Source organism: Amborella trichopoda, chromosome 13 (genome assembly GCF_054954075.1).
Source record: "Amborella trichopoda isolate Santa Cruz 75 chromosome 13, AtrichopodaSantaCruz75HAP2 v2.0, whole genome shotgun sequence".
In the NCBI taxonomy this organism is placed as follows: Eukaryota; Viridiplantae; Streptophyta; class Magnoliopsida; order Amborellales; family Amborellaceae; genus Amborella; species Amborella trichopoda.
The window spans coordinates 50,479,738-50,506,318 of record NC_142348.1 but is presented as its reverse complement, the minus strand read 5'-3'; the positions used below and the strand labels follow the sequence as shown (position 1 = coordinate 50,506,318).

At 34.4% G+C, this 26,581-nt stretch overlaps 2 protein-coding genes across 4 annotated transcripts; both read left to right on the top strand.

Moving 5' to 3' along the window:
- Window positions 1-314: 314 nt before the first annotated feature.
- Window positions 315-3,812, top strand: LOC18445939 (RING/U-box superfamily protein). 3 transcript variants are annotated; one of them, XM_088856846.1, is made up of 3 exons: window positions 315-448; window positions 2,254-2,532; window positions 2,767-3,812. In XM_088856846.1, exons 2-3 carry the CDS (start codon window positions 2,483-2,485, stop codon window positions 3,503-3,505), a joined length of 789 nt encoding a protein of 262 aa, XP_088712972.1. In that variant the 5' UTR covers window positions 315-448; window positions 2,254-2,482; the 3' UTR covers window positions 3,506-3,812. The 3 variants fall into 3 exon arrangements, with proteins under 3 accessions (XP_088712972.1, XP_006856127.1, XP_011627711.1); XM_006856065.4 differs by lacking the exon at window positions 2,254-2,532 and having other exon boundaries at window positions 315-444; XM_011629409.3 differs by lacking the exon at window positions 2,254-2,532.
- A 9,298-nt stretch (window positions 3,813-13,110) lies between these two features.
- Window positions 13,111-20,573, top strand: LOC105421562 (uncharacterized). The gene is made up of 2 exons (XM_011629410.3): window positions 13,111-13,432; window positions 20,115-20,573. The coding sequence occupies exons 1-2, from the start codon at window positions 13,281-13,283 to the stop codon at window positions 20,191-20,193; spliced, it is 231 nt and encodes a 76-aa protein (XP_011627712.1). The 5' UTR covers window positions 13,111-13,280; the 3' UTR covers window positions 20,194-20,573.
- The last annotated feature ends 6,008 nt before the right edge of the window (window positions 20,574-26,581 follow it).

Genomic DNA, 26,581 nt, shown 5'->3' with positions numbered 1-26,581 from the left:
GGACAAAGGAAAGGACTATTCAGGTCAATAACAATCAAATATATGGTTTGTTTTGGACTTTTTTACTCCCCCAAAAATACAAAAAAAAAAAAGGCAAAAAAAGAGCGGAAACTATACCTGTTTATAGATTGTCCTGATATAAAATCTATACAGACCGTTCGATTTAGCAATAGAGCGCGGGGGGTTTCTTTTCGTCGTTTTGAATAATCCATCCGTTCGCGGCTCAAATCTAACGGTTGGAAGAACTGTTCATATTCGAGTGTAATATGAACAGCTACTGTTGTATAAGTTGGTGATACAATTCATTATTAAATGAGACGCCCCCTAGAAACTTCGTACGCGTGTTTCTTTTTTTTTTTTTTTTTTTATCATCACACGAAGGGGCATTCCTCTCCCTTAATTATACCATTGATCTCCAAATTCTTCTTTGTGAGAAATTTTAAGGCAGGTGATTCTTTTTAATTTTCCTTCTTTTGTGTATATGCTGCATTTCATTTTTAGATCATTATTATTATTATTATTATTTTCATGATTTCCTGCCTCAGTTTTGACCTAGATTTCTAGGGCTTTAATTTGTTATAGTTTTTGGAGAAAATTAGCCATGAATTTGAATATTTTGATGCGATTCTGTGTGTTTTCGGCATCAATTTAGCCCTAGGTTTTGTAGGGTGCATTCGTGTTGAGATTTTGTGGGACTGGATTTTCTAGGGTTCTTTTTTCCACGGTTTTCTGCAACCATCGTGCTCTAGAATCTAGATTGTAATGTTTATTCTTTTATGATCTTTCTTGATAAGTGGGGTCTAGATCTTTAGCGTTTGTTCTTGTATGACCTTCTACCGTGTTTGTTTGTTGTTTTCTTATAGGCTGCATTTGTTTTCTTGAGATTTCTCGAATCAGTTATACCCTAGATGTTTAAGGCTTATTCTTCGGGGAAATAAGTGTTTTTTTTTATCTGCAACAATTTTTTCATGGGTTTTTATTTATTAGGAATTCTATTGGGCCCTAGGATTTCTTTTCCCCAGCTTTGCATGGATTGTAAATGATGATTTTTTTGTATTCTGCAATACTATTAATCTAGAATTCTAGATCTATAGTTCTTCTCTTTTGGGAAATTTTCATAATTGTGGGATTTCCTTAGCCCTGATTTTGCAACGGTTAGTATCTAGAAATGGTGGCAATTGATTATTCTTGCAGATTGTGTTGAAATTGGGGTTCATGAACTTGTTTTGCGTCATGCATAAAAATTTTGGGTGACTTATGGTTTATTTTACCAAGGGCTATAAGGATTAAGTTGTCTCTTTTCTTTACCTAATTGACTATGTTTCTTCCAAATCTGTATTTCTGCTATACTTCTGTTCTGCCTTATCACTGCGTCCTTTGATTTTGAAATCGAGAAAACCATGTTCTTGAGATTCAGTGGAGGAGCTTTTTATAATTTTCTGCTTGGTTACTCAAGATTAGTTTGATGAGCAGATCAAAATGGGATTCTGTTATGTTATATTCATAGCTGTAAAGAGTTTTTTTTTTTTGGGTGTGTATTTTACCTTATGTCTATAAATTTATTTTTGTCCTTGAGGTATTGCTCTATCCGGGCCCTAAAGTGAGTTCCAACATACTTGCCAAAAAAAGTGAGTTCCAACACTTTCTACCGTTGTCTTGATGCATTTTCAGTGAAAGAGCCTTGTATTGAGGTTAATTTTGTGACTGGTCTACATGGTTTAGTCTAGAGCAAATGATAATGTAGTTTTGATATGCTTTCTTATAGCTTTATAAAGAGGGTTTTATTTTTATTTTTGCTTTTTGCTTTATAATATGGTTAATTTTGAGTCAATGATCTAAGGTTTGAAAAATTTCACCATGGATCCTTCGAATCTAAGTGATAATTGTTGTTTTAACTTGGTGTAGGACTTTAGATACTTTCTCAATAACATATAGAACTTTTACAATTGAAGAAAGGTAATTGTGGCGATAACTTTGTGTTTCTTTGGTCGATAAATTATGTTCATTGGATAACCTGTATGTATTGCGGTCCTGCCATTGTTTTACCTTTGATCGCAAAGACCAATTATCTAACTAATTGTTCTCTTGAGCTCTGATTTTAGCTCTTTTTAAGTTTGTAATGGCTATCTTATTGCATGTTTGATTATATGCTTTAGAAATCATGAGTTTCTAATTCTTAGGTACATTTCATATTCCATGCCATTTTTAAGAAGTTCAACCCATTTGATTTTTACCTCTGTGTTTCTCTTTAAGCCTGGCAAATGCTCGACTCGAGTTCATCCTATCAGGGCCTGTTTGGATGGCATATGAGTCACCATTAGCATGGGCCCTTTCCTAGATATTTGGGCGGCTTGTTTATATACATTAAATTGGGGGATGTTGTACATTAGACCTGACATACCGGGGATGCCATTGGGGAAAAAAGCTATGTAAACTTGTTTTTCCTACTTCCTCAGTTAGGTGGCTTGATCTGCGGACTTATATGCTGCATCCATACTGGCTCCTAGGCTTTTGGGGTTGCATTCTGATTTGGTAATCTGCCTGATTAGTATAACGGTGTGAGATTTATTGTATGGATTATTTTGATACTTCTATTTTCATGCCTGTTATGTTTGGATGGGACACAATAGAAATTATATTTTTCTTACCGGTAAAAGGAGGATCTTCACTGGGCAAAGATTGTAGTTTGATTACATTATTTGTTCCATATAGTCTGGTTATGGTAATAAAAATCAACTCTGTTTAACTATTGATTTCTGTTTACAGGCTTTCTGTTTACCAGCGAGCAGGTTTAAAGATGGACAATGGAACCAGTAGTTTCGGTGATGAATCAATGAGACACTACACCAAACCACCTCAAAGCCCTTCTTGCTCAGGCAACATTGGGGGCGATGCAGGTAATTTTGAATGCAACATATGCTTCGAGCTAGCCCAAGATCCAATTGTGACACTATGTGGCCATCTCTTTTGCTGGCCTTGCCTCTACAAATGGCTCCACAACCATTCTCAGTGTCAAGATTGTCCTGTTTGTAAGGCTCTCATCCAAGAAGAGAAGCTAGTTCCTTTATATGGTCGAGGTAAAAACCAAACTGATCCTAGGTCAAGATCGATACTTGGCACGAACATCCCTAATCGACCGGCAGGCCAAAGGCCTGAAACAGCACCACCTCCAGACCCAAACCACATGGCCCATCAAACTTTTGGGTTCATGGGTGGTGCTCCAATGGCTGCTTCGAGATTTGGGCACTTCACTTTCTCAGCTGGTTTTGGGCTGTTTCCTGCTCTCTTTGGATTTCAAATGCATGGATTTCCTGATGCAACTGCTTATGGGGCCGCTCCTGGCTTCCCTTATGGGTTTTCTAACCCATTTCATGGGGGCCATGTCCATGGCCATGCCCATGGTTTTCCTCATCCTCCAACTCAGGCTCAACAACAAGAGGCCATGCTTTCGAAGTATCTGTTAGTGATTGGATTGTTCGTGATCATCTGTTTCGCTTTTCTTTAAGGGAATTGGTGGCTTGAAACTGGGTTTCTTAGGGAGAAAGCTAGCTATTTTCTTTCTTAAAATGTCATAGAAAGATGGGCTTCTTAGATGTTTTGTAAAATTTAGTGAACATTCAAACTTTGGGTTTGTCGCATAAGAAGTTGTGCATGATTGGTCTTGGAACTAGTTTCTATGGTCGATTTAGAACAGTGAACGATCCATTGTATGTTTATAATTTCACATTACAAGCATGTACTGATAAATATAACAGATTGTAATTGCCATGAGAGCTGCACGGTTTTTATGTATAAATCATTATCTTCGTTTACTTCTTCTTTAATTATGTGTATTCTATGTTAAAATTAATGCACACTACACTGCTAAGGAAAATCTAATTTGTTGCCTTGAGATTCATGTTGAAAACTTTACTTGAAAATGATGACAAGCACCCGGCACCCAGGAATCCACTGGAGGCAAACAACATCCATCTTAGAAAACGGGGTTGGAATTGTTGAGAGATTTCTTTCTTGATTTTCTGAGCTTATTTGTTAGAATTTATGGTTTAATTTCTTGTTAGGGTTATGGTTTAATTTCATACCTTCTGTTGTTCATGGGCCCCTTCATCTAGTGTCGTTCACAGTTGGACACACTTCAAATATGTTTTATGGGCATTAGAATTGTGTTATAAAGTTCTTTACTTGTATATATCTCTCGTGGTTTATTTGACCTTATTCTCATCACTCTATGTTTCTGTGTGCGCGCGCGTGCGTGCTTATGTGTTCCAATTGGGCGTTTGAAGATCAAAGATTCAATATAAGAGCAAAGTGAAAATTTTGTTCATATAGAACTTGGTATTTACCTAAACAATTGTGGAACTTGGTGTTCATATTTACTATTGGAATTATTTTAGATACAAGGAGGTCAGAATTACTTACAATCATCTGATGTAAAATTTGATAGCTTGGGTGTGTCACAAAGTTTGAGAATATATTTTTTGTAGTTTGTGCTTGATCAATTCAATAAATTCAGCCATCTAATTTCACATCCAATGGTTAAGATTAATTATGTTTATTTTGTATCAAAGATAATGATTTCATTGTATTTTATTTATTTATTTATTTTAGTATCCATTAATTTTAGTTGTACATGGTAATTGGTATCGAATGATGATTGAGGGTTCATGGGAGAGAGGGCATATGGTTTATAGGAGGGTGTGATGATGGGGGGTGAAAAGATTTTTTTTATAGAAATTCAACTTTTCACTTCATTGGTTGGAGGATCTTTTGTTATAAATGAGGTGAAAACATGGATGACGGGAAGAATTCTCTTAATTTGGGTCTTATTTAGGAAAAGGCTTTTATATTATAAAACCATATATCCATGATACAACAAGGTAACAATCATTTTTAACCATCAGATGTAGAATCCAATGGTTTGGGTTGTATCGTAAAACTCGAAAAAAATTTCAAGACTTCAAGGATTTTGAGCTTGGTTAATGATTCGACTACTTAAATACTTAGAGAAGCCACCAAGAATACATTTGAAAGTTTGAAAGTGATTGCCAATACCCAATCGTGCAATAACAAAGGTTAGGAACTTTCCATGTGTACTAATCGAGGTCATAGACTATTTTATCTTTCTATATTGCGAAGTTTTTGGGTTTACCATCAAGGAGAGGTGCCACTCATTGCAACAAAACGAAAGGTATTGGTTAACACCAGGTTTTTGATGGGCCTCCCGCTGTACCTTTTTCTTCTTCTTTTCTTCTTTTACTTCATTAATAACTCAAAAGTATTACAAATGTACATAAAAATCATGCAAACAGATCTTCGGCAATTAACAAATCATCCATATGAACTCCTTTAGCTGCAAGACCGTCGGCCATCGTATTTGCCCCCCCCTCTCTCTCTCTCTCGATATATATACATATATATATTTTGGAAAGTTACTGTTAATTAGCTACTAATACAATTAACTTCCATCCACTTATTCCTCAAATTGTATGGTGAATTAGTTTCTTTCGTGCACCAATTAATAATATTCATACAATCACCTTCAACAATACATGGGTAGCTCCTAAATAGTTGAAACACTATGCGCATATCTCGAAGCGCAGCCTCTATCTCCGCAGCATTTGTAGTTGCTACCCCAAAAGGTCCACCATAGCACTAGAGAACTTGGCCATTAGAATTCCTAATCACCCCACCATAACTTGTTGTCTCTGGATTTTTATGCAAACTCTCATCAAAGTTTCACTTGATTGTATCATGCATTGGTGGGCACCATATAATCATCTTTTGGCCTACAAGATTTGCGAGATTTACTAAGACATCAACCACAGGAACCCCAAAGCCCTCATTTGTGATAGAGAACCATCTTCAAATACTATGACTAACCCTTCTCTTCACTGCACCCAATTCTGTAATTCTTCCTTCAAAAACTCTATTATTTCTTTCCTTCCATATTTCCGGCAATACCGCAGCCTTCACAATCTGCCAAATCATTTTTCCTACCTCAAATAGAACTACATAATCCCAATGCTCCAAAATATCAACATGAGATCCAGGAACAACCATTGATAATCCTGACATCCGAAACGTCCAACACCAAATATTATAAGAAAAAGAACAATGTAAAAACAGGTGGTCAACACATTCAACATCCTCTTTACAAAGAAGACACATATTTACCATCATTCTACCCCTATTAATGAGATTGTCCCCTATTAAAGTTCTGCTTGAAATAATATCCACAAAAAACCGACTTTCAATGGAATTGGCCATTTCCAGACCTTGTGCAAAGAAACCCAATTCCATCTCAACCTGTCATAAAATAAGAGATCATAAGCGGACCAAACACTGAACGGACCATCATTCTGGGCTTCCCATATCATTTCATCATCCATTGAATGTGATATACGACTGCCTTCGAGAAGATTCATCATTTCAGCAAACTGCTGAATCACAATCTCCTTACAAATAGGTAATTCAAATAGCTCTGCAAACTAGTACTTTACAGCTTCCGCGCTTAGCCATCAGTTATGCCAGAAGTGTATAAAGCTCCCATTTCCCAAGACCCATCTCAAACTTCCTAAAACCAGCGTTCTAGTGCCCAAAATACCTTTCCATATAGGAGAACAATCAATAACCCTTCTGCCTCTAGGAATCATCTGAGTAGTAGAATCAATGCCATATTTCGCAACTAACACTTTACACCATAGCTGATCCCCGCACAGTCTAGAACATTACCACCTCTTTGCCCACAAAGCCTGGTTAATTAACTTCACTCTCTTTAAACCCATTCCTCCTCTTTTTTAAGTGTGCACACTCTATCCCAATTGACCCGATGGTATTTTTGACCATCTCCATAAGAACCCAAAATTTTTTTCATCAATTGTTCCAAGTGTTTACACACAGATGTCGGAATCACCAACAATGACATTATATATATTAGTAGATTAGATAAAGAATCTTGGATAAGAGTTAGCTTACCTCCCAAAGATAAGTGATTGGTTTTCCACAAATCCAGTTTAGTATGAGCTTGTTTCACCACTTGGATCCCAAATTGATTTGAGCAATTTCGAATCATAATTCGGAACTCCTAAATACTTAATAGGGAAAGTCTCCACCCTGCACTCCATCACCACTGCTAAAATCTCCAACAACTCCTGCAAGCAGCCAACACCAACTATTGAAGTCTTATGAAAGTTAATTTTTAATCCCAAGGCAATCTCACAGCATTAAAGCATTCGCTTTATACTTTGTACTTCATCCATCTTTGCTCCAGAAAAAAGCAAAGTGTCATCTGCATCTAACAAACCAGTATTAATTTGTGTCGGGGATCCTAATTGGCTGAAATGGTGAAATATTGATTAAAAATCGATAAAATATAAAATTGGGGGAATTTTGGGGGTGATACCTAGATGGCCCACCCACTTGATCCAATCCTTAGATTAGTAATTCTTCCCAAATTATTGGGTTTTTAAATAGTGGTTTAAATCTGTATATGTGAAGCATCTTTTTTCAAGATATCACATTGATTGTCCAAAGATAATCTAGATAATTAATCAGGAGTAAAATAAAAAATCTTCATAAAGAGATAAATACTTATTAACTACAGTTAATGATGACATCATCTACGTGAGATGTGATGGCACCCACATGATGCAATGATTGCCCTTCTTAACCACTAGTAAAATGCCATTTAATAGATTAGATGAGGTAATTTCATTATCAAAAACCTTTATGATGGCTTTAAAATCTATTTATACAACTAAATTACGAAATTTAAAACTCCAAGAATGCATATCCAGCATGTCAATTAAATTTTGAAAATATTGAAAGTAGACTTTCTGGATATTGAAAATGCGTTATTTTATTACTTGAATTTTTTTTCATCTCCACTCATGTTGAGGTTAAGATAATCAATTCGAAGACTTTTCACTCTCAAAATAATATTTTACAATGTATTTTGAAGGTGTATTTTATTTTTACAATATTTATAGTGTAAAATCGACACAATATATAAGGAATGAACATGTTTTCAAAACATTTGAGAAAATTTATTTTGAACTTTGTGTCCAAACAATGACACATCCTCACATACCCAATTTAAATCTAATGGTAAATGATGATTGTGACTTCCTTGTATCAAAAGTAAATCGTCTCATTGTATATATTGCCCCTTAAAATACCACATATTGTAATACATTTTTTGGACCATTTATCCAGAAGATTTGTAAATGTTTATGGATATGCTCGATCTACACTATTTTATGATACTTAAAATTTATAATTAGCAGCAAAAATAGATATTCAGACCATCAAAAGGCTTCTGGCATCTACACTGCATCTATAAATAGAATTTGGGAGTGAGTATTTCTTTGATTGTTTAAGGTTGATGCCTTCATGTAAACCACACCAAATTGGAAAAGGTTTGTATAAGGTTGCAGACATAAACTATAGAATTAAGGTGCACCTCAAAAATCCATCGAAAAAGGCTGTTTTGATGTTGACAAACCTCTAATTGATCATCTCGATGTCGATATATATATATATATATATATATATATATATATATGTCTTCCCAACGCCTACAAACAAAAATGAACAGTGATTTTGCCTACCCACATCACCATCCAGAATTCATCGCACAGTTACGATTATCCAGTAGTATTTTATTTTTAATTTTTTTCTGCAAATCAGAATGATATGAAATTTGGAGTGTGTGTACATATTAGTGAGGTGCACTTAATAAAAATATATAAAAATAATAATTTGTGAAAAAAATTGATCAAAATACCCTTGAAACTTTTTGGAGGTATTTTGGTCAATTTATTCATGTAAAATATTTTTTTGATATTTTTCATAGATTCGCCTATTTTTTATGAACACACGCTCCAAATTTTAGATCTTCCTATTTGTAAAAAAAAATAAAATAAAAATAGACACTACCGGACAATCGTGACCGTACGATGTACTTTGGACAGTGAAATTACTGTTCATTTTCGCCTATAGGCATTTTGTAGTGTATATATATATATATATGCAAAAAGTTTATGTAGAGCTAAGGCTCTAAACGATCAAACTAGAGCCCACCTCAAAAATTTCACTAGAAGAGATTGTTTTGATGCCCAAATGTCCTCAAATTGATCATCTCGACATCAAGGTGCATAAACATGAGAAAAAAATGGATTTCAAGTTTTGGAAATAGTGCATCTTGTAATACATTTTTGGAACGTCAATTTTCAAGATTTTAAAGTGTTTATAGATTTGCTCGATCCATACTATTTTTGAAGTTTAAAAGTTTATAATTCAACATGAAAATATATTTTAAGGGTATCACAAAGATTTCCAGTATTGAAACCACATTTCTTGACACTATTTGAAGGTAGGCTCTAATTTGATTGTTTAAAGCCTCGGCTCTATACAAACCGTACCATATATATATATATATATATATATATATATATATATATTCAAGTCCCAAAAATAGTGCATCTTGCAACACATTATTTGAACCACCCATTTTCAAGATTTTAATGTGTCTATAGATCCGCTTGATTTGAGCTATTTTTGAAGTTTAAAATTTTATAATTAAAAGTGAAAATAGATTCGTAGACAATCCTAAGAATGTTTTATACCAAAATTATATCTCATGACAAAATTTGGACATACGCCTCAGTGTCAGAAATTATATGATGGCTTGAAAACCCATGTTCAATCCTAGTTATGAAATTTAAAATCTTAAAAATAGTGTAGATTGAGTAGTTCTATAAACACTTGAAAATCTTGAAGATAAACGATCCAGAGAACTTAATACAAGATGTACTATTTTTAAGACCTTAAATTATTTCTATTATATTACTTCACTACCTTAAAAAAAATTGTTTCATGCGAGCTAGACCACATTTCTACATATATGGTCTAGAAATTATAAAGCATCAATCTTAAAGATGGATGCAAGTAGGTGTTCCATCTCAAAACAATGGCAACTAACAGTCCAAATGCTTTTTTATTATAATTTTTATTTTTAATTTTTAAAATTTATTTATTTTTTCATATTCATGATCTCCATATTAAAAATTACATGTCCTTAAAAATTGAGTTTTAAAATCCATCTCAAAAATAGATTTATTAAAAAGCCCGCAGTTCTACGTATGCGGGCGTGGCCGCATAAAAACCAGGTCCTTACTTTAATGAAATAGCTAATGCGTACTTCTATAAAAAATAATAATAATAAAAAATTAAATTCCTTTCCTTTATATCCATGCATCTTGACAATGAGAATGTTTTTTAACTTTGGAATACACTTTTTTACTTCTTAATCGATTTTTGAGATACACCTTTTTTTCTATGCTATAAAGTTTCAACCAGTGTTTAAAAAAACGCCTAGTCGAACCGGACTTGTCTTGTTTGACTCGAGAATCGATACAGACCGTGTCGGTTCTTGTACAAAATCGGGAACCGCACCGCTCGGTTCTAGAGCAGAACCGCCGGTTGCCAACCGGTTCCAACAGTTCCCACTCGGTTCTAGCGGTTCCCAACCGATTCTAGCCCGGTTCTAGCTTGCTACTCCCTCTCTCTCTAAAATCTCTACGATTCCCATTCACCCAGCTTCTTTCTTTCTCTAACTTCCTACAACCAAGAGGCAACAAATTGCAACCATGATCTTCCTCCGCCATCACAAATTGCAGCCATGACCTTTCTCTGCCATTACAATTTACAGTCACGACCAACCTCCGCCTCTCCCAATCTCACCCCTCTACTCCAACCTGCAACTTCTGCCTTACTCATTCTTTTCCTTTGCTGCAACCTCCGCCTCCGCCATTCTCTTCTATCCTCCACCTGCTGAGTTCATCCTCCTACTCCTCCTCATTTCCCTGCACCTGATCTCGCGGCCTCGTTGCTCCATCTCTGCCAACTTGCAACCACGAGCGTCTCGTGCTGCTGCCCCATCACCTACAACTCGCGGCCTGCTCACGCTGCTTCCCCACCCTCTTCCTTTACGGCCTGCTTTTGCCTTCCCCCTCTCTCTCTCACGACGCACGGCTATCCCTCTCATTCTCCCATTCCCATGTTCCTTTCTCTCACTAAAACCCACTAAATAAAACCCACAAAAGAAACACCCCCTTTACCCTTTTTCGTTGTTTCTTTTCGTGTTAAGATTTCGTAACTTTCGTTTTCGTCCAATCCTCCTCGCTCAAATAAACGCCTCGTGGCTTTTGTTTCTTTTACTTCACTTTCACACCCAATACTCATTAGCCACCTCTCTCCTTCCTATTCACGTAAAACCAGTATTTAAAAAAACGTCGGGTTGAACCAGACTCGTCCGGTTCGACTCAGGAATCGACATGGTTATCACTAATATTATTTGCTTTGACATCTCAAGTTCGAATCCCCTCTTGGGCCATATAATAGTAATCCTTTTTTGAGCTAATTTTTGTTCTTCCTTGAGCATATAATAAATTAAAGTGTTTTTTCCAAAATTTGTATGCATTTTATTAATTTTTACATTGATAACCAAATCTTTTATTTTATTTATTAATTTTTACATTATAAATAATGTAATGTACTATTTTTTTTACAGTTGTCAATAATACATTTTAAATTAGATAATATTATAAAATATTTTTAATTTGTTATTATTTATCTAATAAAATAATTATAAAATGTAAACTAATAATTATAATTTCAGTATATAATATTATAATTAGTTAAGTTGTAATAATTTTGGATTATAGTTAGTTAGGTTGTAATAATTTGAGATTTTTTAGCGGATTAAGGTTTTTCGCCAAAACGAGATTTTAATGGCCATTCTTTTATTGATTTAGTCTACTCTTTATTATATAGTTCATGTATAATTATACATTTTATCCGTGATAATGCTACGATTGTTTTTTATGTGATGCAAATTTAATACTTAAGTTTATACAGGGAAAGAGATCTCAATATTCACAAATTGATGAAAAAAATGAAAGTTAATAATGTAGTACCCTCATTTTTTATTGGATTCATAAAAAACAACATTTATAATGAATTTTTAAAAAAAATTCGGATTTTTTTGAATCTTTAATCCGACCGATTCTCAATCCGGATCGCCGATTCACCGATTCAAATCGGTTTTTGAAGTGCCCGATCCGGATCAACGATCCGCTTTTTAAACCATCGGTTTCAACCTTATATAAACTTTTTCATCCATAAATGTTTCCCACTTTGAAACTGTCTAAGACACGCCAAAACATAAATAAAAATTATCAAAAAAAAAAAAGTTACATAAGGTTGAGGCCTTAAAGAATCCAACTAACTCATACCTCAAAAATTCGTTGCAAAAAGTTGTTTCGATGCCAAAAAATACTCTAAATCAGATCATCTCAACCTTGAGATACATGAATTTAAAAAAAACATGAACTTCAAGTTTGAAAGTAGTGCATCATATAATATATTATTTGGATTGTCAATTTTCAAGATTTTCAAGCATTCATAGACGGCTTGATCTGCACTACTTTTTAAGCTTTAAATTTTATAATGGAAAAAGTTTATATAGAACTGAGACTCTAAACAATCAAATTAGAGCCCACATCAAAAATTTCACTAGAAGATGTTGTTTTGATGCTCAAATATCCTCAAATTGATCATCTCGACATCAAGTTACATGGACATGAGAAAAAAATGGATTTCAAGTTATAAAAATAATACATCTTGTGATGTATTTTTAGATTGTCAATTTTCAAGATTTTCAAGTTTTCATAGATTTACTCGATCTACACTATTTTTTAAACATTAAATTTTGTAATTAGAGATGAAAATATATTTTAAGGCTATGAAAAATATTTTCAATATTGAAATCACATTTTTGGACACCATTTGAAGGTGTTTTTTTATTTGACTTTAGAACCTCAGCTCTGCACTTTTTTATAATTAAATATTAAAATAAAATTTCAAGTAATCACAATGATTTTTAATATTAACATCATAATAATAATAATATTTAGTGGGGAAAGACACACCGCAGCCCTTTTCCTAAAACCACGTCATTTACTATTGGAAAAGTTTCTATAAGGGTGAAACCTTAAAATGTAGAATCACAAATGCTCCTCAAAAATCAATAATGTAGAATCACAAAATCCATAGGAAATGTTGTATTAATGTGCGCCTTACTTTGATCATTTAGAGCCTCAGCATTATACAAGCCATGTAAGAGATAGAGGGAGAGAGAGTTTATAGAGGGGAAAGAGTTCACAGAGGGGAGAGAGAGAGAGAGAGAGAGAGGGGAGAGGAAGAAGCAGTTTAAAGAAATGGCGATAAGCAACTTCATCCTGACAGTGGCGGGCGTCACAGCGGCTGTGCTTCTCTTCCGCAGTGATGTCAAACAGTCCGCCTCAATCTTTCGGCGAAACGTTCGCCAAATCCGTCAATGGCTCGAGCAAGAATCAGCTGCCGCCTCCAAGTAATCTCTCTCTCTTCCTATTTTACTGCAGTTACTGTGGCTTACATGGGTCGTTATCAGTAACCTAGAATTTTAGGAGAGCTTCATTTTAGGGTTTATCAGTTAATTGGTTCATATGAAGCCTGATTTTATTTGAGGGAGTGAAACTTAGGGTTGATTTGTCGACATAGCTATTGATTTTTCTAGCTGGTTCCAATAACTACAGAAATAAAAAAGGATCTTCAGACACATTTTTTTTTAAAATGAATTATGTGTTTTTCCTAGTACTAATTCATAGCTGACGGGTTAATCTCTAAGTTTTAATTATAATCTTTTAGTAGAGAAAAATGGTAAATTTTTGGATTCCATCATTCATAAGAAAGTTGTGGTTTTGGGTTCTCCTTTTTGTTCTCGGAAAAGTTATGAGAAACTGTTTGGATATTATATACTTATCTTACTTTTGTTGAGTTGCGAACTTTTTTGTTTTTGTAATTTGATTGGAAAGATAATAAGATCCTAATTTTTGGTTATTTCCATGTTTGTTTTAGTTCACAGAACAGTTCCTTCTCTATTGAATTAAAATTTTGCATTTAACATTGGATTTATCTGAGTTGGGGTTTGGTTTTAAGAGCTGATACATCTAACTCTACCTGTCTAGCCCCTTCCCGATTCTATATTTTATTTTTTATTTTATTTTACTGGTTGCATAGTTTTCATTTTTTTTTTTATATAATTTTTGAGGCCATCTTCTCTACATTTGTAAGTCGAATCTTAGCTATTGATAAGTACCCTCCCTTATCGATTTTAACAAAGCCCAGAAATTTTATAAAATATGTTTTTCTAATATTGTAATTTTGTATTTCTGGATCACTTAAGAGCAACACCAGCTTTCATGATTTTATTATTTTAGTTGTTACATTCTACTATAGGTGATAGATGGATAGATTGGTAGGGTGGATGTGATTGTTTGTTTTATTGTTCCACTCTATTTCAGGATTGGTGTTATACGTTTGACCTAAAAAAACAAAGTGTCGTAACTCATAAATTTGGTTTCGTGTTTTCGCCAGATGAAGAATTTCTTTTAAAAGTCGGCATGAATAAGACTTGAATTATTAATGATGGTTAAGAAGTCAGATTGTATCAATGATCTTATGTATTAAACCTATTGCTTTTTTTGCTGGAATATTTAATATCTTAATGCTGAGATGGTTGGATTCTTTTGTTACCATATCTAATGCATCATTTGGTCAAGCTTTTTTTACCGCTGTGATTTGAATTTGGCTGGTTCTTGATATTGGGTTCAAATTCTGGTAGCAAGAAGGCAATAGGGATCTTATGGATATACTTGGCTTAAGAAGTATCGAAGTTGCTCTGAGTTTATTTCAAATATAACTTCATACTATTAGGTTATGTTTCCCTTGCAGAAGTAAATGTTTTGTTTGCATCGGTCCTTGCAGTCGAATATGTATATTTGTGCTTCCAAAGCAAACTTATGACAATTCATTATTTCATTGAGGTTGTGACTAAGAGTTGGCTTTCATTATCAATCAAGATTGTGGTGGAGGTGTCTTGTGCTGAGTAGGTGATATGTTCAGGAAGAAACTAGAACACTGGTGTAGATTGTTGATCTTTTTTTCGCAGGCCAATTGACCTTGATCTTAACGGTCTTTCAGGAGCACTTATGTTTACTGGAAAGATGACCCCTTTTGAAAGATCTAAGACTGGGTTTGAGGATGTGTGGATATTGGAAATGTGCTATTTCATATGATACAATATTAGTTGGATGGTTGGGCAAGAAAGTGGTTCCGGGGATGGTCTCCCCAAATAATACTCTTAGATTGTATAGGATGTGAGGAATAGAAAAAGCAAATTTTAAATGACCTCTAAAGGATGGAGTGTCATCATATTTTTGGCATAAATTTTTCATGTGAGAAGTGGAAGAACCATTAAAAAATGAACGTAGATTTTGGTCTCATGGGTGAGTTCATTAGGGAAATACCAAAGCTAGGGTATTGAACTCAGAATTCAACCTTCTAAAGGCTTACAGGGGCTTATTTCTTATCATTGCTGGATGCATCCCATGCCTTCCATCGTATAATTTTCTGTTGGAATTTTGGTTTTTAAGCTTCTTATAAAAATAAGGCTATTTTTCTCAACCAGATATAAGCTTATTTTGGCCATTGATTTTCCAGCTAACCATCGATCCCACCCTTTTGTGTTGCAAGGATACGTAGATTAATTCTTTTAAACTGTCGCCTTCTAGGTTATGGATTATTTGTTGGTAAGACATTGGCAAATACTTCTACTACAATTTTGCGGTGGATGAAAGAGATTGAGAAAGAACATTGGCAAATATTTCTACTACAATTTTGCAGTGGATGAAAGAGGTCGAGACATGTTTCTCTAGACTGTAAATTGAAGAAAAGTATTACAATTCCAACACTAGGGTATATCATGTATGGGCTCGGAAAAATTGAGGAAAGGTGATCAGTCTAAATATGCAGACTAACAAATACATGGAGGATGGGGACTGCAAATTTCCAATGGGCCCTTGGGTGACGAAGAGCATGTGTGGAGAGGTTCCTATGTTCATGAGAGACAAAGAGGACACATTGTAAATAGTGTAGAAAATGAGGACTAGTTCCTCGACTTCTGTAAAACTAAAACAAGTTGGGTGGGGTTCCCACACAAATCCCCGCTTGTGTAGCAAAAAGAAAAAAAGAAAGTAATTCTGTCACGGTTGGCTTAGGTGTCTTTCTTGAAGCCTTTTCCTATAGTCCGAAGGGACTCTCTTTGCATTGAGAATACATAAGTGGGAATGTCACGGAGGAACATGCTAAGGGTTCTCAACCTACGAAATGAGGCTTCTTGTTGACTAATGCCATTGGGTATAGCAGTCTGGTCCAGGTCTAACGTAGTTCTATTTTTTTCGATCATGTAGCACCAGGACTAGTGTTGATCTCCCTCATAGTTAAGTAGTAGGTTGAACTAGTGCTTTTGAGTATCTCTATAGAACCTTTGAACTGCAATTTTAATGCCAAAGTGAGATTTTGTTTAAGGAATTTTCTATTCTATTATTCTAAAGAGGAGTCCTTGAACTATTGAAGCTTAGGCGAAAGAGAAACTGCAAAAAAAAAATATTTGAGGTGTTAAATGGTTCAAATATGTTGGCATCGTAACAAGCTGTATCCCTTATAATGCAGAAGGGCTGCCAGCTGAGGATGATTTGAATCGTATTGGAGCTGTCAATATGGTTTTTGCTCTTGAAAGGAACTTCAACGTAGTGAAAGAAAATTGAAGCAAATGGTGAATGAGCATAAGATGAGGTTGAAATTCAATTCCTATGTGGAGCAATGATGATACATGTCGTGTATCAGTTTTGCGATGTTTATATATATATATATACACACACTAGCTCATATGAACATATGAGCCCAATGGCTCAGATTGATTCTGGGCCGATCTGATGAATACAGATGTCCGGTAGTGTTTGAATTTTAGTTTTTTTTTCTACAAATCCAAATCACTTGAAATTTTAGACATGTGTTCTTCTCATCAAGGCGCATCTAATAAAAATATAAAAAAAATGCTGAGATTAGCCCACTAGCTCATATGATCATATGAGCCCAACGGCCCAGATTGAATTCGGGCCGATCTGACGGTCACGACCTCATTTCGTGTTTGAATTTTAAATTTTTTTATACAAAACCAAATAACTTGAAATTTTAGGTGTCCATTCTTCTCATCAAGGTGCACCTAATAAAAATATTTAAAAAATAATTTGCAATAAACAAATTGACCAAAATACCCCCAAAACTTTCAAGGGTATATTGGTCAATTTATTTATTGTAAATTATTTTTTTGATCTTTTTATTAAATTATCCTATTTTTGAAGAACACACCCCTAAAATTTCAAGTTATTTAGATTTGTAGAAAGAACATTAAAATTCAAATACGAAATGAGGTCATGACTGTCTGATCGGCCCAGATTCAATTTGGGCCGTTGGGCTCATATGAACTCATATGTTCATATGAACCCATATGTTCATATGAGCCCATATGTTCATATGAGCTCATATGTTCATATGAGCTAGTGGGCTAATCCCAGCTTTTTCCATATATATATATATATATAAAGTTGTACCCTTAATAAAGTAAGGTGCACCTCCAAACTTTATCATGAGATGCAATTTAGGTGTCGAAAATTCTTAGGATGGTACAAGAATCTATTTTTATCTCTAATTATAAAATTTTAAACTCCAAAAATGGTTCACATCAAGCAAATCTATAAGCACATGAAAGTCTAAAAAATGGACGGTCCAAATAATGTGTTGCAAGATGTACTATTTATAGGACTTGAAGTCTTAGTTTCCCTCCATATGTATACATCTCGATGTCGAGATGATCAAAATTAGATGTTTTTCCAAGATCGAAACAACCTTTTTCGAAGGATTTTAGAGTGCACCTTAATTTTAGTGGTTGCTGACCCCAAATAATTGGGTGGGCGATGATGATGATATATCGAGTGGTTCATGTGGAATGTAAGGGCGCTGTGTAATGACCCTTTGGAAAGAAAAATCAGGAGGTTGTGCTATAAGTACAAGGCCACTTTTTTTATTTTAGTTAAGCCGGAACCCATGAAAAATGTGTATTTCGTGACTCGTCTACTAAAAGTAAAATTAAACTGAGCAGTTCACTTAGGCCTGACCATGTCCTAAAATTTGCCTGCCATTAGACTTTGGAAAATGAGATAATACATAAGAGTTACGCTGACATTTTTTCTTGTTAGGGCCTTCCGGAAACTGTAGTATTCTGTTTTTATTTCCAGCATTATGTGGCTTTGATGTTGTGGGCTAGTTAGCCCTCTCTTTTATTTTATTTTTAATGAATATTCATTTTTTTTTCATATTGTTACTACTTTTATAGTCATAAACAGTTTGTTCGATTGTTGATGAGACTCACTAAATTTGCTTTCCAAGTCGATGTGCTGCAGGAATCAGCAGATTCCTCGTGCTGAATGCGGGTCTTAATACTTTGATTAAGAAGCATATGAGAAATAACTCAGCTGTTAAATGTAGTTTTGAACTTGTCATGATGGCTTGAAAACATCTACATGTTATGAAATAGTCGTAAGTTGTGAATGAACTTATCGGGTCTTTGACTCCTTTGACCATATAGGGAGATGGACAATACTCTATACTAGCGTGCTCATTTGTTCACCCAAATTTGAAATCTGCATAAAATTTTCTTTAGAAAGTCTCTTTCTTTTAAGGGTGCAGGTTTGTATAGAGCCTAGGCTCTAAACAATCAAATTAGAGCCTACCTACAAATAGTGTCGAGAAATGTGGTTTCAATACTGAAAATCTTTGTGATAGCCTTAAAATATATTTTTATCTTTATTTATAAAGTTTAAAGCTTCAAAAATAGTGTAGATCGACATATCTATGAAAACTTGAAAATCTTGAAAATTGAAGGTCCAAAAATGCGTTACAAAATACACTATTTCGAAAACTTGAAATCCATTTTTTCTCATGTCCATCCATCTTGATGTCGAGATGATCAATTTGAGGATATTTGGACATCAAAACAACCTCTTCTAGTGAAATTTTTGTGGTAGTGTCCAATTTGATTGTTTAGAGCCTTGGCTCTATATAAACTTTTCCCTTCTTTTAATCTAGAGATCCATGGTGCAGAATATTTTGACAGACGGCTGATATTCCTTGGAACTTCAGGGCAATTGGATTTCACACGCTCTTGAAAACGCTCATATTATCCTTCAAAATAAATGTGCCAGTTCCCAAATTGTGAATAAGATCTCATGCTCAGGAGTCAAGATCACATGGAATTGGCCGCAAGAGATTCATGTCATGAGACACAATCAATCTCTGTGTTGGCATTGGGTAGTGAGATTTTGCATGATTTCTGTATGCATGGGCACACACCTAAGTTTGGATGAAGTGGAAGTGCATGTCGGGCGGCGTTAGGTATTCCAAATTAAAGTTTTTGAAGCTAGGGTCTGCCAGTAATCAAACTGAGTTCCCATTTATATAAGAGATTAACGTGTATAACTATATATTGTGGCTAATATATTCTTTGAGATATATACGGCATGTGACACTTATCAATGCATACGTGCCTCTTGCATTCATTCAAATGTGGACCACGCACACTCACTCATTATATAACTCTATGATGGTTATTTACGTTGCAACAAGTGGGAAGATTGGTATTAAGGGAAATGGATGAGGTGGCTGGTTGCATTCGTGTATATGGCAGGAGAAGTGGCCAGGAGATTGAAATGGGGATTGTATGCATAAATGTTGTGATGGAACATGACACTCCTCTCTTATGTTCCGCTTTAAACCATTTGATCATGGAAGCCTCTGATTAACTCTGTAAATTCCAATGTGTTCCACAAGTTGTCTGATCTGTTATTGATTTCTACTCTTGGCAATGTGTGTTAATACCTCGGTATTGGGGTAGATGTGTGTATTTATGTGTACACCCCCCCCTCCCCTCCCCTCCCCTTTCTATCTCTCTCCCTCACACACACACAAAAACTCATACACTCATGTTTGTCTCGTACAAACACAGCACACTCATGCCTCAGTTGTGTTCCCAGAGTTTCTTCTATCTTTCTATGGTGTTAATTCCTTATACTGAAGTTTCACACTCGTATAATCATGGTTACGTGTTACCTCAGGATGGGAGAAACCCCGAAGCCGAAAGAACTGGAGCAACACATGAAAGAGAAGGATGTTCCAAAGCAAGATCAGCACTAGCGTGAAACATGAAGCTTCAACACGAGTCACTAAAGACATTTCCCTGCAAATATATCTTCTTTCTTTCTTTCTTTTTTTTTTGAGCTTTTTGACCAAGAAATATAGAGTCTTATTTCAAGTAGTGGATGAATGAGGTCCCCAAACACTCTCTCTTACCTGGGGAAAGAATTGCCTTTCATATGCATCTCGATTTATTTGTACATTGATGGATTTGAGGTGAAATTTGGGGAAGTATAGGACTTTTTTCATGTGGGCTGAGTTTCCCTTAAATTTCATTTACCAAATTACATTGTAGCTTAGAGAAAGCTCCAAAACCTGAATGAAGCAGGGCATTATTGTTCAAATAAAGCATAAAGAATAAAAAAATATTTATTGGTGCACACGTGCCTAATCATTCTTGTGTGCACATTTCGCGTTTGAACACAGAGAACCCCTTAAAAAATAATTAAGTTGTCAAATGAACCAGATTCTATAGTGTATTCTAATATATTTCTTATATTAACCTTGGTCCATCTTTCTCTTTGACCCTAATTGGCAAAGACCATTAGCTATAGTATTTGAGGCAGTTATATAGAGGCAGTTAATCAAGGATTTAAGAGAGTATATGAGGTTTTTATATACTTTTGAGGTAGATTTCTTAGAGGAGAGCTATCTCTTACTTTTTCGTATTTATTTAGCATCGTGAAATGAGGTTTAGAACGTGACGCTTTTTGATCTGGATCGTGGTTCCGGATGTAGAATTGGTAAGGAATATGGTTCCCAGCCTTGTTTCCCCCAAATCGCGCTTTTATTTTTCTTTTAAGCTTATTTAATGTCCCTGTACCTTTCCAAATCCCCTTTTTAAATTCTCAACTCATAAGCCTCTATTTTGAATTTTTATTTCAGTTTTTTTATTTTTTTATTTATTTTTGAATCATTGATCCATATGATCATTTAACACTCTGGATCTTGCTGATCCAATAAATTGGGGGATGGACGATCCACCCCTCGAATCCGGTTTTTTAATCACCGAGTGAAACTATTTATCATCTTTGCTCATGCATATAGTCAAATGACCTAGGTAATAAATCTCTAAATTTTGGACCCAAAATCAATTTTTTAGAAGGTTTTTACGGCAACGACGCGTGTGTACAGTACTCATAGAAACCCCACCTAACAAAGAATAGTTATATTCTCTTTAGCTTTATAGAAATCAAAGGCAGGCAAATACTCCAATAAATGCATTACAAAAATCTCACATTTGTTCTATTCCATATAAGCAAAAGGGAGAGCTATAGAGTATTATACACTTTAGATTTGTAATGTGCATAGGATTAGATCATCCCCACCGCCCATCTCAACCAAGGATGGTAAAGATTACCTGTTCTTTCATAACAACTTAGGACTTCTCCTTTGGATGAAGACAATGGTGGAGTTTAGGCAAAAGAGCAACTCGTCTCCACCGTCAGTTGTTGATGGATGAGGGAGACATCACATGCTTACAATTTTGAGTGTTCATACGAGTGTTTCAAAATTTGGTCTCGGTGCCATTGACTTGCCAAGGGTTCGATTCCGATACCCCATTTGACTTGGAGATGGACACCAGAGATGTCACAATGTTCATAACAGTGTTTCAAAAAATTGGAAATGGGAACTTGATTCGGCAAGGTCCTAATTCCTACTTCCTCCATCCGACTCGGACGATTCTTAAGTAGAACAGAGCTACAGTGACAAACGAATTTTAAAAAGCTGGAAAATACAGAGAATCGGTAATTCCAAAGACTTTTTATCTAGAATCATAAACCCCATTGTCCATCCAACTCAGCCGATTCTAAGTCTGATAGGTGGTTTTAAAATAACTCGTTCATGCTACATATGATTGTATCGTGATCATGATACTGTTTGGAATCTCTACAATTAATTTGGGATGCTATACAATTTCAATCACATGAAAATCCTTAACGAAGAATTACACTTTTATGAGAAATTTATCCAAATATTTATGACAGATGAACTATTTAATATTATACCTATATCTTTTGATTTAATTTCAAAATACCTTGATACACAATCATGAGTCGAAATAGTTGCAAATTTGGTAAAATGTTAAACAATTCATCTCTTATGAGTATTTCGGAGAAATTTCCCTAATTTTTTTGTCTGATCAATTTTTTAAGCAAGAAAGTGTAAGTCAGTGAATTATTATTTCTATACACCATTGGCATATGGTGTACTTTGCCCAATTGCTTATCTTCCAAAAGCTAAACTGACATGTTTTCAGGTCCGTTAACGTGCTTCACCCGAGCTCAGCCAGGACCCAAACATTTAGTTTGGGCCTGGTATGGGCCAATCCAAATTCGTGATGATGAGGTCAGAACCTCGCCTGAGTACAGAGAAAAAAAAGAACAAAAAAAAAAAAAACAAAGCTAAAAAAAGCCGGGTCGGGCTTTGTATAAATATGTAACGTACATCACATCAGAATATATGAGAAAACTTGTTACATCGGAACCCAAAAACAAGGGATGGTATCTGTAATACACTGCTTATGCAATGAGCGATCTTTTAAGTTTTGAGAAGATTGATCATCATCTCCCAGATCCAAGCCCCAGCTTCGGGCCTATTTGCTTGGCATATAACTTTCATCCATTTTTATTGATTTCATCATTTTCTCCTTGTATTCATCATTTGCTTGAATATTAGCTTTATATCTGCTATTTATATTGAGTTTTCAATGTTTTATGCGAGATTTAGCTGGCAATTCACGGTAAAGAAGGTCATGAGGTGAACTTTCTACGTAATTTATACTTGCCTACCTTGGACTCGGCCAAGTCTAGTATGTGTGGTACTCCGTGATCGGTTAATTTGGAGTTTTGGGTATTTGAATATCCAACACTTAGAACTCCACATTAAAAAAGGAAAACGTTTATATAGAGTCGAGGCTCTAAACAATCAAATTAGAGCCCACCTCAAACTTTTCCCTATAAAAGGTTGTTGTTTTGATGCTCAAATATCCTCAAAATGATCATCTCGACTTCAAGATGCATGGATATGAGAAAAAAATGAATCTCAAATTTTGGAAATAGTGGATTTTGTAATGCATTTTTAGACTGTCAATTTTGAATTGTTTTTAAAGCTTTCAATTTGATGATTAAAGCCATCAAATAAATTTATGATAGTGAAACAGCATATCTAGGTACTATTTGAATATGGGCTTTACTTTATTGGTTAGAGCCTCAATCTTATACAAACCACAGCATTCCTAAATGACTCTCAGCAGTCACTTTTAGGTTACCATGAATCAAAGGATAATTCTCAAGCTACTCCAAGTAGAAAAGAGAAATTACTCTAAGACTTAGATACACCTTTGCCCTATTTAGCAAATTCCTCCTATTGATTATCATTGACAAATAGAACTGGGCATCCTTCTCAAAAATCTCATATTAATTACTCATTAAAGGAGGGACATAATTCTACTTGATCTTAAAATATCCCATTATTTTTCAGTCAGAATAAATCCCGCTTTCAAATTAATGGGAGACAACATATCCCTCCTTTACTTCCCTCTTCCTCTTGTATTTATTGAGTTTTATGTTGATTTCCATAAAAAATAAGAGATTGACCATTTTGATTCGAAATTCATTTGCCTTCTCATTCATTAAATTAAGACCAACCAAACCAGCAAATCTTTAAATGTATGGAAGATAGGAAAGATGATTTAATGAGCCAAGTGGCTCTTAGAACAGTATACCAGAATAAACATTATGGATGGCCCAGAATTGGTGGCTCATTTACCCCAAAGTTTTTGTGCAATATTTATGTATTTATTTTATTTTGAAGGCCTAGAAAAGACTTACATGTGAGCAAAATTTAGAACCCCACAGTTTGGGAAAATATCATTAAAGGGGATGAAACCTCTTACAAAATTATTAAAAGAATAAAATTATCTCTATTAACATTTAAGGGTATACTTTTACCTCCTCATAAAAAAAAATTTAAATTAAATTGCTCTTGTTCGATAGTTGGAATTTAGAATAATCATGGGCATTTCTATAATTTGACCCTTAAGAGGCCTCACACGAATGACCAAAATACTCCAAATTGTTCCACATTATAAATAAGAAACACATTATTTAGTATAGGGGTATTTTTATCATTTTAAACTTAAATGCTTTGCATGAATCAAATTACAAAAAGACCCCTAGTTATTCTGGATGACTAATACTGGAGAATGTGCTCCTTATTTGTAATGGTAATACAACCAGAAGTATTTTCATTAGGGAAAGCTTTTTATGTTCCCCTTGCAATATAGAAGTTCTATCCTCCCCGTTATCCAACCATCCATTTTTTAATGGAGATGGCTAAGATTGCCCCAATCACAATGTCACGTCTCTACACTATTTTTTTTTAAAATTTTTTTCTATAAACTATTTTGACACCAAATTTTGAATCTTATTCCTCTATTAAACTCGCACTAACGAAAAATATAAAAAAATCTTTTCAATAAAATAAAATGATCAAAATACCCCTAAAAGTTTCAAGAGGTATTTTGGTCATTATGTTTTATCGAAAAATTATTGTTAATATTTTTTATAGGTGCACCCCAATGAAAAGATGACATGAACCAAATTTCATATTCATAAAATTTGTATTAAAAAAACTCAAAATAAATACTTTGACACGTCGGATCTAAGATCAAATGGTGAGTGGCTCTCTTGATAAAAAATGGACGGCTGGATAGTAGGGAGAGGATAGAACTTCAATGTTGTAGCTTCCCCTTTTCATTATTTGGTGAGGCATCATAGGGTCAATTTATTAAAAAGTCCCAATTGTTCATCGTTCCAAATATTGGATGAGGACAATTTGGGTATTTTTTAAAAAATCTTTTCTAGAGGAATTCAAGCGAAATGAAAAAAAAAAATGCCTTAAAAAATATTAATAGGAACAATTTCACCCTTTCAATGATGTTGTAAAGGATCTCATCCCCAACATATAGAGATTAATTATCATAGTATACATTCCCTAATCATGTTTGCAATATAGGATTGGTTACTTCCAAAGATTCTTTAACCATATATTAATCACTTTATATATGGTTATTATGATGATATAATGTTGTTTTTTGATAAGTTACATATTTGAACATTCCATTTTCCGTTTTCCAATAGATATCCATGTGTTTGGAAGTGGTTGTAAAGTAGGAAGCATCCATGAAAGTGACGGTATTTTTGTTTCATTTTTTAGCAAAGCCTTAGCTGGGATTTCAATAAAAGAAATCACATTAAACAACTTTGCCTTTTCACTTCATTGAAAACCCAATTAAAAATGGAGAACCTTTTTAAATGCCACCAAATAATATCCTAGTGTCACGACCCCTCTCTCTCTATCTCCTTGACTATTCCATCTCCTTTTATTGAGACATAGAGAGGCAGTAAAAGTTGGACTTTTTTTGTGATAGAATATGCAAAGCTCCCCCTCTCTTTTTTTAGGTTGAGATGGGGAATGATTCTCACGTCCTTCGGAGAAAGAGAAGAATGTTTCCATTCCCATGAAATATAAAAAAAAGGTAGAGAGCTCCCTTTTCTACCTGTAAAGGAGACAGGGTGTATATATATATATATATATATATATATATATATATATATAGAAGGGTGAACTTATAAACAATTAAATTAAGGCGCACTTTAAAAATTTCACTAGAAGAGGTTGTTTTGATGCTAAAAAATCCTTAAATTGATCATCTTCACTTGAAGATGCATAGACATAAGAAAAATGGATTTCATGGTTTGGAAATAGTGCATCTAATGTATTTTTGTGCTGTCAATTTCCAATATTTTCAAGTGTTCATAGATCCGCTAGATCTACATTATTTTAAGCTTTAAATTTTATAATTAGAGATAAAAATTAATTTTTAGGCCATCACAAAGATTTTAAGTATTGAAACAACATCTTTCGGCACAACTTGAAGGTACGCCTTACTTTGATTGTTTAGAACCTCGGCCTTACACAAACCTAAAAAGCATTAGGTGAATAATCCCATTTTAAGTATTACAACCTAGAAAGTATCGGAAGATCCCTCCTCTCCCAAGAGAGAAAGTTAGATGGTTCCCTTAATTCATTTAAGGAAAAAATTTATATGAGGTATCAACTTTATATAATACACCTAGAAGAGAGGTGCATCTTAAAAATTCATTGTTTCAAGGTTAAAAACCCTCCAATTGATCATTTCCATCCCGAGATGTATGGATATATAATAAAGAGATTTGTAATATTAAAAATAATATATCTTATGTATGGATATATAATAAAGAGATTTGTAATATTAAAAATAATATATCTTGTACCACATTATATAGACAGCTTATTTTTCAAAATTTCACACCTTCAACACCATTTGTAGATATTGTATTTC

Excerpts from the sequence above, each read along its gene's own strand:
- LOC18445939 (XM_088856846.1), top strand. The coding sequence starts at position 2,483 with ATGCTGCATCCATACTGGCTCCTAGGCTTTTGGGGTTGCATTCTGATT. Across the intron at positions 2,533-2,766 it reads TGGGGTTGCATTCTGATTTG|GCTTTCTGTTTACCAGCGAG; the intron begins GTAATCTGCCTG and ends TTCTGTTTACAG.
- LOC105421562 (XM_011629410.3), top strand. The coding sequence starts at position 13,281 with ATGGCGATAAGCAACTTCATCCTGACAGTGGCGGGCGTCACAGCGGCT. Across the intron at positions 13,433-20,114 it reads GAATCAGCTGCCGCCTCCAA|GATGGGAGAAACCCCGAAGC; the intron begins GTAATCTCTCTC and ends GTGTTACCTCAG.